The 14,923-nt window shown below is 38.4% G+C and overlaps 1 protein-coding gene across 5 annotated transcripts in view; it reads right to left on the bottom strand.

Annotated features, from left to right (window-relative positions):
* Nucleotides 1–441: 441 nt before the first annotated feature.
* LOC149262437 (uncharacterized) overlaps nucleotides 442–14,923 on the bottom strand; it is a 141,461-nt gene continuing 126,979 nt past the window's right edge. For all 5 annotated transcript variants that reach the window (XM_089424575.1, XM_089424596.1, XM_089424582.1 and 2 more), the window contains 2 exons: nucleotides 1,195–1,927; nucleotides 442–922 (listed from right to left, as the gene is read on the bottom strand). In XM_089424575.1, coding sequence (XP_089280701.1) covers nucleotides 873–922; nucleotides 1,195–1,927 — 783 coding nt within the window. In that variant the 3' untranslated portion in view covers nucleotides 442–872. The remainder of the gene's footprint in view (nucleotides 923–1,194; nucleotides 1,928–14,923) is intronic.

The raw sequence follows: 14,923 nt of genomic DNA, 5'->3' as shown, positions 1-14,923 counted from the left end.
AATTTCCTGAGGTAAATATTTGTCAAAAGCTTGAAGACTCAAGCCTCTATAGGGGTCATTTTTAATCGTTTCTTTTTCCATCACTTTGGTCCAAACATACAGCTATAAAAGAGGTAGTTGTATTTTTCTGGCATTATTAATATATAATAGACCTCTTTTTCTCTACTAATGGTATGTGTTCCATGTATTCAACTTCTGCAGATATCTACATTACATATTAAAATTCACAACAGAATTTACTAGAACTTGAGAACTAATGATATAACCCTCAACAATAATATAAAAGTTCAGAACTCCTACCAACTGCTAAATATATCTTACACACCAACCAAGTACTTAAAATGCTAGCATACAAAAGTTCTCACACCACTACATGTTGTCCAAGTTGAGATTTGTTGCAGAAGACCATGATAAATAGTAAAACCTCAAATTTGACAAGAATTCAAAATCTTAAACTGAGGCATCAACTCAATAGATAAGAAAGACGAAAAAAGTGGAGATTGGATGAGTTGTCCTGCATTCTCATAGCCTTTCCAGAACATTTCTCATGTATGGAAGGTGGACTACAGTTAAACCCACTTCAGTAAGGATGAACAATTAACATTCAGGTAAGTACGGTGAACCAGTGATAGAGTTGGAGCATAAAATGAACTTTTAGTATTCTATAGTAGAACATATATTTTGATGGAAAAGATCATCAACAGAATCAATATGTGATTCAGTACATGTCATTTGTAATTGAAATGTGAACCAACATAGCATCTAACTCCTATGTAAATATTTGTCTCAGTGAGAGGGTGCCAACCACATCGATTTTGTCGCTAACTTCACTGAAATACTATTGTTGCTCCTCAGCCTTTGATATTGACGAATCACAGGTCCTGGCGCAAGTTTCTGTGGATATCCGATCTTTTCATCACACCTACAGCAAACCCACACTATTAGACTTGTCATTCCAGTTAAACCATTACGTTTGAGAACCCATATTATTCTATCTGTAACCTTAAATTGAAGTCTGATCTCAGTGAGAAACTGACCTAAAAGAGTTTTACTTGGAGATCAATTTCAAGTAAGATTCCAAGGTTGGTTTCGTGAGAAATGAAAGCTGGTAATGGATCAGTTTCATTTTTCATGCTTCCAATACAAAACCCAAAGCATAAATTTTGACTTATTGATTCCTGAAAATAAGCATACCATATGATGTGTGATCACTTGGTGTCTCATGTAAATGAAGAAATTTGGGAAGTTCTGCATCCAACTGTGGCTGGGATTCAGGTAGACTGCTCAAATTAGTTACTGAATCTGATCGCTGCACATTAAGAGATAGATGTGAATCTTGAATTGGAACATGTAACTGCCTCTGTTCAACACTTGAGCCAGAGTGGCCTTGTTGACATTCATGTCCTGTAGAAACAGAGGTCTGACCACCAATATCAGGATCACATTTAACCTCAGCTGTCTGATCTGAGCTGAACCTATTCATATGCTTTTGGTCAGACTGATTACATATATGTATCTCCGATGATGATGGCTTCTCCAATCTCAGTTTCTTAAGGGCCGGCTCAGCTGGCTTTGTACTTTCCAATGGCAAACTAAGCGCACTAGACAAACTATTGGATGATGGGTTCTGTTGTGAAGAGAATGATTTAGATTCATCATCAGATGCATTATTATGCAAAATAATTTCTAGTTTATTACAAGCTCTTCCTGCTCCAGAACCGTCCTGTGAAGTAGCTTGTGTAGGATGAGCAGACAAGTCTAATTTTACATCAGAATCCTGTGCAGATTGCTCCCCAGACATAATTGAGATACATTCTACTGAATTAGCAGAGTCTTTCAAAACACCTCCAAGTCTCTGTTGTTCTTCTAAGATCTTCTGAAAATACTTTCCCTGTGCCTCAATGCGTTGCTGTAATTGCCTCTGTACCTGTATAAATTTTATGCCAATTCTTCATAATTCTTGATATATTACAAAAGATGCAGTACTTTAGCACATCAACATCTAACTATTTTATTCGTAAAGGAAAGTTGAAATAAACCTTCAACGAAAATTTCTAGTAGAACAATTTGCTACAAACATATTGACTATCTATTCTACATCGATGATAACCAACAAAAGCTACACCCAGCTAAATCGCATTTGTTTAAAGAAATTTTTAAAGATTATGAAATCATATAAGATCCTTTCACAGTCAAAATATATTCTTGAAAAAGTTTATGCAAAAGATTCAATAAATAATAGCTCCCAGATGCATAAGTAATATGCAAGAAATATTTATGTTCTCATGCAAGCATTGAAAATGACCAAATTCCATTACAAGGGCTCATAAGTCCATCGATGTGAAAAACGTCACATGAAAATGCATAAGACATCTCAAACCTAAGTCTAAATTTTAGTTTCAAAAATCCCCAATATAATAGGGTTAAAAATATGGATCAACATATTGAGAGGTATATCCCGTCTTCGTGCCTTGCAGCTAAAGCAATCCGTCAAGATAGCTACTGGTATGTCTAAATGAAAATTCTGCTACTAGAAGCATTCCAGTTCTTAAGAGTATCTTATGTGTTCCAAAGATTTAGTTATACTCTTATTCTTTGGCTTGCCAAGTCGTTATTTAGTCGAGCCACATCACTTCATTTAAGACCAGAGTATATCTAAGAAATTAGAACCTTCATCTGTTATGTTGTCACTAGACTGAATTCTAATGACAAAAGGTAATCCTCGTTCAATTTTTTATTTTTATTTTGAAGAATACTTCTTATATTTACAAAAAAATATTCGTCGCATTCAAATTATTACCATCCTTATCGTTTGGCTTCTAATTAAAAAAGGAAAGATAAATTAATATTCATATCGATGCTTTCCACTCACTAGAAGTGCCATTTATCTTGAAAATATGCAGTTCAGATATTGTTCTTCAGTAGGAAGGACGCTGTTATTCTTGCTAGGAAACATTGGACAGTAAACCACTTTTGTTATGAACAGGTAAAATATATCAAATGCTGAAGTTTGCGGCAACTGGTTTTGACCAACCGGTTCGATGGAACAAGATGTATGTGAACAGAAAGATTCTTCCACTGCTTTTCTTTCTTTTAAGTTCTTTTAAATTGTCTTCATAAGTTATGCAACTATCAAGACAATCAGATTTAAAATACAAGTTCAGAACTGGTTTGAAGAAAAGTCAACTTTCTTTAGCAAGTTATAATCCTTTTTACTATGGAGCATTTGTCATTTTGAAATAATATCACTACCAGGAGTATGTTCGTTTCTCCTCATTAGATATAAGGATAATTCAGCTGCTGCCTGAACAGAAAAAAAGCTGCCTTCTGCTTAATGAAGCTCAACTCTGGTTTGGGTAATACTTGGCATTTCCAATTTCAGATAGAAAAGGTTATTTCGGAGTCACCCTTAAGAACCACCTTCAGTTCTATTTAGAGAAGAGTATCAACATGGACTGACAGAGATGTGATCAAACATGCTGCATTTTAAATACTCAAAAGGAAATATCTGTTGATTTTGTGGGGTGCAAACGCATATACAAACATGTGATGCTCATGTAACAAACAACGTTCGTGTACTCAGAGGAATGCTCTGATACCAATGTTATGAACAAGGTTTGTATACTCAGCAGACTACTTCAGAATACTCAGAAGCTCTGAAATATATAAATATCCATGCTAAGACAAACAATATATTATTATAGAGATGTACAGAAGATATGAGATTGTGAATGTTACAAATGAGGCCTCCTTATATACCTAAGCAGGTGCCTCTTCATGGATGGTCATGTCTTTAAGACACGCATTTTCATTACTAATGACTATTTAGTTAACCTTATTATGATTATTATTGTTTACATTAATTTTGTTATTTTTATATGAATTATATTCATAACATTGTCTTCCTCTTCAAAGCGCTTTGTCCTCAAAGCTTACTAATGAAGGGCTTGATCTATTTTCCCGTTTCGAATATCTTCTCGTCTCAGAACTTTCATCTTTGTTGATACTGTTGAAGAAAGTGTAACTAGGTTCAGTTTTCGTAAATGTAATTTTGATCTTTGTACTTGTAAAAAAATAGAATTATTATTTTTGTCATTTATAAAAAAATGGGTTTCTTGCCCATTTGATAGGTCAAGCGCATGTTAAAGTGCTTCTAGGAAAGTCAAAGAGTCAATGTAATTGTTAACGACCCATGTGGGCATGTTACACTATGTAAATCTATGTACTAGAGTCAAAGAAATATGTCAAAGGTGATCCTCCAAAGCAAAGACAAGTCTCCTCTTCAAGTCGGCTAAAGAAATGAATTTTTGGTGCACTTAAAGTCAAGTCGGCCTCACTGGCTCAAGTCGGCCCAAATAGGAGAAACAGTCTCCTATATATAGGGCAGTTCGACCTCACAAAAGGACCATCAAGTGATCTCTGAAATCAGCGAGAGAAAGAGTCAAGAAAGAAGTGCGAAAAGGAGCAAGAAGGTGCTTCTAGGTCAGCGAAGAAGGAGAGAAAGGAATCTGAGTTTTGGAGGGCTGTTTTGGGGCCTAATTCTGTCACACGTGCGAAAAAGGAGGGTAGTTCTGCAGTCACATCAGATCCACAAGTGCAGCAACATAATAGAGTTCGATTGGGCTAAGAAAAGACTCCTAATAGGCCTCCATCTCTAGCAAAGTAGGTCCCACCTAAAGCAAAGAAAAGAAAGCAAGTAAAAGGGTCCATTTCAAGCCCTAGATCAGCCACACGTGCGAAGAAATCAGAGCTGCAGTAAGGTTAAGAGGATCAGCCTCTAACTTGGAGATATACCTCAAGAAAAGCCTCATTCTCTAGTCTAAGTATCAAGGAGAAGGAAGATTGCCAAGCAAGGTTGAGAAGGAAAGGAAGACACCAAAATAGAGGTCTCTAAGGAGACCTAGGGTTTCTGCAGAAAGTGCCATCAGTTGCCAGAAGAAGAGCGAAGGAAGAGGCCAGGGTGTAGTGCAGAAGGAGGCATCAATTAAGGAACAAAAGAAAGAGAGATTGTGTCTTGTGCTTGGAGGATCTATTTGTCAAGGGTCTAGGGTTTGGCATTTGTCAATTGAAGCTTCAATAAGAGAAATTTGCAGAAGGGTTTTCCTCTCTAGGAGAGAGAGGTTTTGCCCTGGCTGACAGCCAATATATTGTGTTCCTGTCTTTTTTGTTTTGGTAACTGTTTGATGAAGTAAGAGAACACACTCTAATAATAATAAGAGAAGAATGTGCTAATAAGAAAAAGAAAAAAAGTACCTCACAAATAGTTATCATCGTCAGAAGAATCTCATCCTACCTAGATGCCCTAGATTCTTCAACAGATACAAGACGATATGATCCTTTGAGTGATAAATAAAATTGTCGAACTGAGAAGGGATGAAACCATCTTAAATTAATCTTCTATGAAACTTGGCAATTACTTGATAGTTGGGACAATTTGTTATTATCAGTGTGGATTGTGCCGACATCACTATTCTTCAGAACATGAATTTGTTGCTTTTGTTTTGAGTGATACAGATAAGCAGACTGATTGGGATGTCTGCTCTTGTGGTTCAAATGTCGATAAGGAGTATTGATGATTTGATTTTCTCTTATCATGTGTTTGACAATTTCCTAATTTACTCTAGATGTCGATGTTAAGTTGGTTACCGAATCGTCAGTTAGAATTTCCATCATTTAAACTACAACATCTGAATATGTTTTTCCTTCCATTGGATATTTGTTCCCTTATCTTCAACTAGATATGTATCTTCAACTGGTTTGTCCTCTTTTTGAGTTGTGACATTGACTGGATCGGTATTCGTTCCCTTATCTTCAATTTGGATGGTTACGTCCGAAGACTTCGATACATCTTTCGCGTTGAGTTCTTCTAGATTGTTTTACAAGGATTTCTTGTCATTTTCAAGTTTTTTAATTTGCATCAATAATTTCTCGTTGTGGTCCTTGAGGCGAGTAACTTCTTTCTTTTTGTCAGCAGCGATTTCGTCAACTTCCCTTTGCATATTTTGTATCTCCTTTTTACTTTCTTGAGAAATTACTTTTGAGATATCTTGTGTGTCTTCTAATGTAATGAACAATGTTCGCGTACTCAGAGGAATGCTCTGATATCAATGTAACAAACAACTTTCGCGTGCTCAATGGAATGCTCTGATACCCATGTTACGAACAAGGTTCGTATACTCCGCAGAGTACTTCAAAATACTCAGAAGATCTAAAATATATAAATATCCATGATAGGACAAACAATATATTATTATAGAGATGTACAGAAGATATCAAATGATGTGAATGTTACAAATGAGGCATGCTTATATACTTGAGAAAGTGTGTTAATTTTAGATAACAATGGTATGTTCTATGCTTAAGAGCAATTTACTTCAATTTTTCTTATTAGCCCAATATTAATTTCCAGATTAGCAATCACATTAACATGACAGTAAATGCAGATAAAACATAAATAAAAACAGTAGAAGACAAGCCATTGACAAGAGGACACAATGTTTGGCGGATGCCAAGGAAAAACCCCAATGTGGGGAAACCCTTTGATCAAGTCTTCTTATTATTCTTCAAAAGTTCAGAAGAGAGAAAGAGTACAATATACAAAATTCACTTGCCCAATTACAGTTATATCTGTCCAGTCAACAGGATGCCCTAACAGAAGTCAGCGCTAGTCAACATGGCAAAATATCTCCTCCAAATTAGCTCGGTCAAACCCAATCAACTCGGCCTCCAAGGACAGTCTAAATAAGCCCAAAACAGTCCCGAAAATATCAGTCAAACTCAGTCAACATAGAGTCAAACCTGCAGTCAACTTTCCTGCAATCAACGTTAGTCAAATAGCTCTGAATGCCTCGATTTCTGTGCCCAGAAATGCGGCCTGCCTAAACAGAATATTCCCCAAGAAAAATGCAGTCAAACTCGGTCAACGGCTACCCAGTCAACATTGGTCAAACCCTCCTACAATTCGGTCACCGCCCAAAATAGAAAACCGCAGACTTGTCCTTCGCACGTGTGGAGAGAGAGGCTGCCCATAAATCTGTACACCCAATCAGATGAGATAGAGGTGTGAGTGATGAGTGTGCAAATGAGGTAAATGCTCCTTCTATTTATATGCAACGTTGAGGATGAATAGACGTGTCTTTTGGGCTTTTGAGCGTACATTAGATTGTTGGCCAACATTGACAATTTGTCCATAAACGAAATAAATTCATAATTCCATTTGTACATGTCAAAATGAGATGATCTTTACATCAATTCTACACCTCTCGGAAAGAGGAATCCAATAAAAATATCAGCTGCATCATATGAGTTGTCCAAGGTGGAGTTTGGCCCTAGATGCCAAATTTAACACTCCCTCTCAACTAGGGAGAACTCCGCTTGCCAAACCATCTATCAATCTGTACCATCTCTGACATCCCTGTTATACTTTGCTCTGCTTTGTTGAACCATGAAGAAGTAATGAAGAAGAAATGATCGAGAATGTGTCATACCATTCTCCACTGACCCAAGTCAATCTCCAATGATCAAGAGTGTATCATACCACTCTCCACTAACCCGAAGTCAACCTCCATGGATCCCATATCAATATCAAACATCCTAGCATAGGGAGTATGATAGTACATGATGCGTCCATCGGTAGTACTATGGTCCCTATCCTCATTTCCCTACTCATTGGCCAGATGAGAGATACTTCCCATGAGTCCCGGACTGCATGGGTAGACCGTAGGATGTAACAGTAGGAGAAGGTGAACCACTCATCCTGCTCATATGCCATAGGAGAAGGTGAACCACTCATCCTATGCATATCTCAACCATCATGGGGTATCACAGGGGAAGGTGAACCACTCACCCTATACATCGTGCACCACTAGGGGAAGGTGAACCACTCACCCTATGGTCGCTCATCACTCCAAGAAGTACCCCAAGCCCCCCGGAGCTCCTAGAGCTCAATATCCAACTCAAACGGGACCCTCATAAGAGGGTCTCTCCACGACTCCAAGTCGTTCACGGAAGGTTAAGAATTTGACCTTCCCCAGGGGCTTCGTAAGAATATTTGTGACCTGATCATTAGTCCCAATGTGACGGAGCCTTATTGCTCCCCATTGTACCATATCCCGGATAAAGTGGTACCTGATATCAATATGCTTGGAGTGGTCATGAAACACGGGATTCTCAGAAAGACGAATCCCACTTTGATTATCACAGAAGATCATGGTGGCATCCAGCACATGTCCAAACAGCTCACTAAAGAGCTTCCTCATCCAAACAGCTTCACAGGAGGCCATACTAGCAGCAATATATTCAGCCTCAGCGGTGCTCAAAGCAATTGACTTTTGCTACCTGCTCATCCAGGATATCGAAGAAGAACTTAGAGAAAAGAAACATCTCGATGTGCTTTTACGATCCACCACACTGCCAGCCCAGTCAGCATCAGAATAACCATCGAGCCTCAAATTTCCGGCAATGTATCTCAGTCCACAGGTGATTGTGCCTTGGAGATATCTCAAGAGATTCTTGGCATCAATCCAATGTATGTGATGAGGCTTGACCATAAACATATGTCTGGACTCTGGACGAGAGTTCACTAAGAACATCAGGGCCCCCACGAGTAAATGATACTCAAAAGGATTTCCCAAATCGGGCCCAGCAGCACTTCCGCATAACTTCTTGAAGTTAAGTTCCATCGAAGTAGTCACGGACTTGTAGTCCACAATCCCAAATCTTTCAAGTTGCTTCACTATGTATTTTCCTTGAGAAACGAAAATCTCACATGGCTTTTGCCAAACCTCCAACCCTATGAAATAATGCATCAGTCCTAGGTCCTTCATTTCAAACTCGGAAGCCAACTCCCTCTTATATTGATGAATAAGTGGGTCTGCACCTATTAGAAAGAGATTGCCCACATAAAGTATCAAGATGAGAGGTTTGTCATTCTCAACCTTAAGGTAAAGGTTCGGATCAGCTTCACTTCTTGTAAAACCCAGCTTCATCAAATAGTTGTCGATCCTCTCATACCAAGCTTGGGGAGCTTGCTTCAACCCATAGTGGACTTTCTTCAACCTGCATACATGTGTCTAACAATCTTGAACTTCGAACCCCTCGGGTTGTTCTACATAGACTTCCTCCTTAATTGAACCATGCAAGAAGTCGATTTTGACATCCATCTGGTGTAGGTTCCATCCTTGCGAGGCAGCAACGGCTATAATTGAACGGATGATGGTATATCGAGCAACTGGTGCAAATATCTCATCGTAGCCCACGCCTTCCTTTTGAGAGAAGTCTCTAGCAACAAACCTGGCCTTGAACTTTTCAACACTTCCATCAGCTCCATGCTTGAACTTGTAGAGCCATTTTGAGGTGACAACGGATTTGTCCTTGGGTCTAGGGACCACATCCCAGACATCATTTTTCATAATCAACTCATACTCTTCGTTCATAGCATCCTTCCAAACTTGGTGCTTCACAGCTTCTTCAAATGTGCAAGGCTCAGTTTGAACAATGGTGCTCATGGCAGCTAAGTACCCTTGGTACCTATTCGGCTTCTTACTTTCACGAAAAGTTCCCCTTGGAGCAACATGTCTCTCAGCATCTTCGAGAGTTTCCCTAAGCCATGAGGGTCTCCTTTTTGAGGAGGAGGGCTCATGAGGAGGTGGATCAATGGGATCCATTGGTCCTTCAACATCGGGCATCAGCTCATCCTGCAGTGCTCCCTGCTTTCCTGTATCTACTTCTTTGTCCTTCCTTGGAATAGGAAGGTTATGAATCTTCCCAAGGGCAGCGTCTTCATCAAAGGTGACATCATGACTTATCTCTACTTCTCAATGACTAAGGAAATAGATTCTATATGCCTTACAAGTTTCACTGTAGCCCATAAATGTTCCTTTCTTCCTAGATGCATCCAATTTGCTTCTCTTTTCTTTCGGCACATGAAAATACACAGGGCTACCAAAAATTCTAAAGTGAGAAACATCAGGTTTCTTACCAGTGAAAACTTCTTCAGGAGCTTTGGAGTCCAAGGCTTGATGAGAGCATCTATTTTGAACATACACGGCAGTGTTGGCAGCTTCCGCCCTTAAGAACTTCAGAAGACTTTGATCATGAAGCATGGCACGAGTGGCTTCTATAATAGAATGGTTCTTCCTTTCAGCAACACCATTTTGCTCAAGAGTATATGCGGTAGTAGTCTCCCTCTTAATGCCAACTTCTCTACAATAGTCATTGAACTCAGTTGATTCATATTCAGTTCCATTATCGGTCCTCAATATTTTGATATTTTTCCCGGTTTCATTTTCGACCAAGGCTTTGAAAGAACAGAACCATGAAAATACTTCGTCCTTCTTCTTCAAGAAATATATCCAAGTTTTGTGAGAGAAATCATCCACAAAGATAGCATAATACAAATATTCGCCCAAGGATGTCATAGGTATCATACCAGATAGATCAAAATGAACCAATTGCAAAATGTCGATAGTCTTGCTATCACTTGAGGGGAATGGCCCCCTTGTATGTTTTCCTTCGGCACATCCCTGACAAACACTTTCATGTTCTACTTTAAATTCCGGCATACCTGAACCATCTTCCTTGCATCAGGTAGAGCCTTATAATGTAGATGAGCAAACCTTCGGTGCCATAATTTGGATTGAAGAGATGTGTCGCAAGACATAGCTCCTAATGGGCTTCCTCCAACTTGATATAGGCTATCAACCCTGAATCCAAGAGTAAATGCTTCTTTGAAATTTCTATTCCAAACACGTACCTTTCCATCAATGAATGCCACCTTGAATCCTTTGTCTTCCATCGTCGAGATAGATACCAGGTTCTTCTTTAGATCAGGTACATATAGTACTTCTTGTAGATGAATGGTGTTACCTTGATTCAATTGAAGAGTAACATTCCCAACTCCCTTCACGGGATAGGTGGCATTGTCCCCAAGAATGATTTCCAAATTTGTATCCTTTTCTATCAGATTTGAAAGAGCTTCCTTATACCCAGTGAAGTGCCTTGAGGCACCACTATCAATCAACCAATTTCCCAAGGTATCCGGTGGAGAGGCAATAGAGAGGGAAGATATAAGATAAAATTCTTTTTGCTTGTTATCTACAACATTAGATTCATCATACCTGGAGTTTCTTGATCTTTTGGGAGGTCGACCATTTCCATGTTGAGTAGCGGAAGAATTCCCTTTTCCTTTGTTGTTGAATTTGCCATTCCTTTGATTGTTGTTGCCCCTGAAATTGTTATGGTTGTGGTTGTCATCATCACGAGGTGTATCCCTTCTATTAGGACACTCCCTAGCATAGTGGCCAAACTTGTTACAAATGAAGCATCTTCCCTTCCTTCCATCTTTGAATCCCGATCTTCCTTGACATTGCTTCTTTGAACCTGTATTGTTCTTCTTTTTAGCATGAGCGGAGAATGCAGTAGGTTCATTCCTATTTGAAGGTATGTCCATTTCCATCATCCTTGCCTCTTCTTGAGGACATGTAGTCAGCAATTCTTCAAAACCTAAAATCCTGTCATTGTTGAGGATAGAGTGTTGAACACATGCCATTGACGAGGGAGACCTCCAAGGGAAATGAGAGTAAGCTCCCTATCAGCAATAACTTCTCCAATTGAAAGAAGATCATTTTTTATCTCAGTAATCCTCATGAAGTAGGATTGGATATCTTCACCTATTCCCTTCTTTATGTCCTTCAACTTGTTCTTGATGAAGAGAACTTGGTTTGCATTGCTAACCTTGAACATGCCAACCAACCTGTCATACATCTCCTTGGATGTGTTCAAATCATAGATGTATGCAACCAAATGCTTATTAATAGAATCCCTGATGATCTTCTTTGCTTTGACTTCCCCTTTCTTGTACTTTGTCTCAGCAATAGCCGGTGCATTTGAAGGTGGTTCAGTGATCTTTCCCTGCACATAGTCCATAACATCCTGCTCTTCCAAAGTCAAATCAAGAGACATCTTCCATGCCTAATAATCAGACTTATCATTCAGCGTGTCATCAGGCTTGAAGTAAGACGCAGAGGCCATTGACTCTTGTCCTTTTCCAACAAACCTCAATGATTGCTCTTTTCACTCTTGCTTGGGCTTTGTCTTCACCTCAACTCCAATACCATGTTAATTTTGGATAAAAATGGTATGTTCTATTCTTAAGAGCAATTTACTTCAATTTTCTTATTAGCCCAATATCAATTTCCAGATTAGCAATCACATTAACATGACAATAAATGCATATAGAACATAAATAAAAACAGTAGAAGACAAGCCATTGACAAGAGGACACAATATATGGCAGATGCCAGGGAAAAACCCCAATGTGGGGAAAGCCTTTGATCAAGTCTTCTTATTATTCTTCAAAAGTTCAGCAAAGAGAGTACAATATACAAAATTCACTTGCCCAATTACAGTCAAATCTATCCAGTCAACAGGATGCCCTAACCAAAAAGTCAATGTTGGTCAACGTGGCATAATATCTCCTCCAAATTAGCTCGGTCAAACCCAATCAACTTGGACGCCAAGGACAGTCTAAATCAGCCCAAAACAATCCCGAAAATATCAATCAAACTCGGTCAACACAAAGTCAAACATGCAGTCAACTTTCCTGCGGTCAACGCTGGTCAAATAGCTCTAAATGTCTCGATTTTTATGCCCATAAATGCAGCCTGCCCAAACAGAATATTCCCCAAGAAAAATGCAGTCAAACTTGGTCAATTGTTGCCCTGTCAACGCTGGTCAAACCCTCCTACAATTCGGTCAACGCCCAAAACAGAGAATTGCAAACTTGTCCTTTGCACATGTGGAGAGAGAGGTTGCCTAGAAATTCATACACCCAATCAAATGAGAGAGAGCGATGTGTGAGTGATGAGTGTGCAAATGAGGTAGATGCTCCTTCTATTTACATGCAACGTTGAGGATGAATAGACGTGTCTTTTGGGCTTCTAAGCCTACATTAGATTGTTGGCCGACATTGACAATTTGTCCATAAACGAAATAAATTCATAATTCCATTTGTACATGTCAGAATGAGATGATCTTTAGATCAATCCTACACCTCTCGGAAAGAGGAATCCAATAAAAATATCAGCTACATCATATGAGTTGTCCAAGGTGGAGTCTGGCCCTAGTTACCAAATTTAACAAAGTGCCTCTTCATGGATGGTCATGTCTCTAAGACATGCATTTTCATTACTAATGACTATTTAGTTAACCTTATTATGATTATTATTGTTTACATTAATTTTATTATTTTTATATGAATTATATTCATAACGCTCTAGAGAAAAAATACAGATAGGTTTATTAATGTTCATGCAACAGCGTATACATCTCTCACACTCGCATCACCTATTAATATCATAGGTTTAAAAATCGGTCGGTCGGAACCAATAACCAATCAAACAGGCCTCAGTAATGTACTAGTAGCAAAACCTGGTTGGAGGGACGGTTTGTACTGGTTAAGTAACAAACCGGCCCTAATTGACCAATTCTGACCATAACTAGGCGGTCAGATGTCACATGTGAGGGGGAGTCCAGGACCCCCAATGGTGGTTTTTAGGTGGTTTTGGAGGAAACCAAAGGTTGTTTCCCTCCCAAAATAGCCCCCTTGGCTATAATTTATAAAACCAATCCTCCCCCTCCTAATCCCTGAACCTAAACAAAAATCCTAACTCAAACCTAGCAATGTCAACAATATAAAAAGGAAAGATAAAGGAAATGTCATCTTTTACTTGAATTTTTAACATTACCATTAATGGTTTTGGGATGTTTTAGAGTGGTTCCAACCTTATCATACTTCATATGGAGAAAGTTAAATTTCATATCCCACTCAAATTTCAATAGATTTAACAATTTTCGGGATTTTCGGATTGGCAGGATTGTAACATTTTCATTGAATTCTATGATGTATGACAGTATGGGATTGGCATGAAGCCCTTTATGTACCTTGATCTTTGTTTGTATTGGTTGTTGAACTCCTTTGCCATGGCCCTAACAAGAATGTACCCTTCACTCAAACGAAAATAATTGGTTAGCCATGTTAAGCTTCTTCTACCATATTATGAGGTTTAGGAGATGAACCTTTCACTCAGACCACAATCATTGCTTACGCATGTTAAGCTATTTCTATTTCTACCATATTATAAGGTTGAGGAATTTGATTCTGAAGAATTTGAGAAAGATGATGTTTATGTAGCTCTTGTTGATGATCCCATTTCTAGTAGTGGTGAATTAGTGATGAGTTTGATAAGTGATCATGTTGATCAATGATTTGTGGTAGGCTAGTGGCCTAGTAGCTTGTAGCATTGTTTTTGGACTCTAGAGCCCATTTAAAGTCTCATTGATTATCTATTATGTTGTTGATATGTATCACACTTTGTACCATTTTGATATATTCACCCTTACATGGTATATAGATGAGGACATTTTGCATATTTCATCTCTAATGGTTTGGAATCATGGTTTGAAATCTTAAAAATAAATTTTCATTAAAAATTAATATTTTATGTATTTTTTTCAAATCCAATTCATTGAATTTGGTTCAATCCGATTCCGGTTCGAAACCCGATTAGATAAGTGGGATGGTTCAAAATTTGGTTCTGGTTATTAAAACTATGAATGATTAATAGCCCCACAACTCACAAGTGTTTATGGTGCTTTACCATTCCACCCCCTAACCTCATGAGACTTATTCAAAGATGTATTTTATATTTGTACATCTTACCTAACTCTATTATCAAACTCTTCACAAGATACTTAGTGAAAGATGATGTTCTCATAACTCTTCATAAAATATTCTCCGCCTAACAATTTTGTATTTCCATATATACCTAATGAAACTTAGTGTATGGGATATGTGTACAATTGAGGTTAGTTCTTCTCTTGTGTTTTCCTTGTTATGCGAGTGACTTCCAATTGCCATCTTCTA

Source organism: Pinus tabuliformis, chromosome 6, assembly GCF_031772625.1.
Source record: "Pinus tabuliformis cultivar Carrire ecotype Pingquan chromosome 6, CPIR1, whole genome shotgun sequence".
Lineage (NCBI taxonomy): Eukaryota > Viridiplantae > Streptophyta > Pinopsida > Pinales > Pinaceae > Pinus > Pinus tabuliformis.
This window is presented reverse-complemented; position numbering and strand designations above follow the sequence as displayed.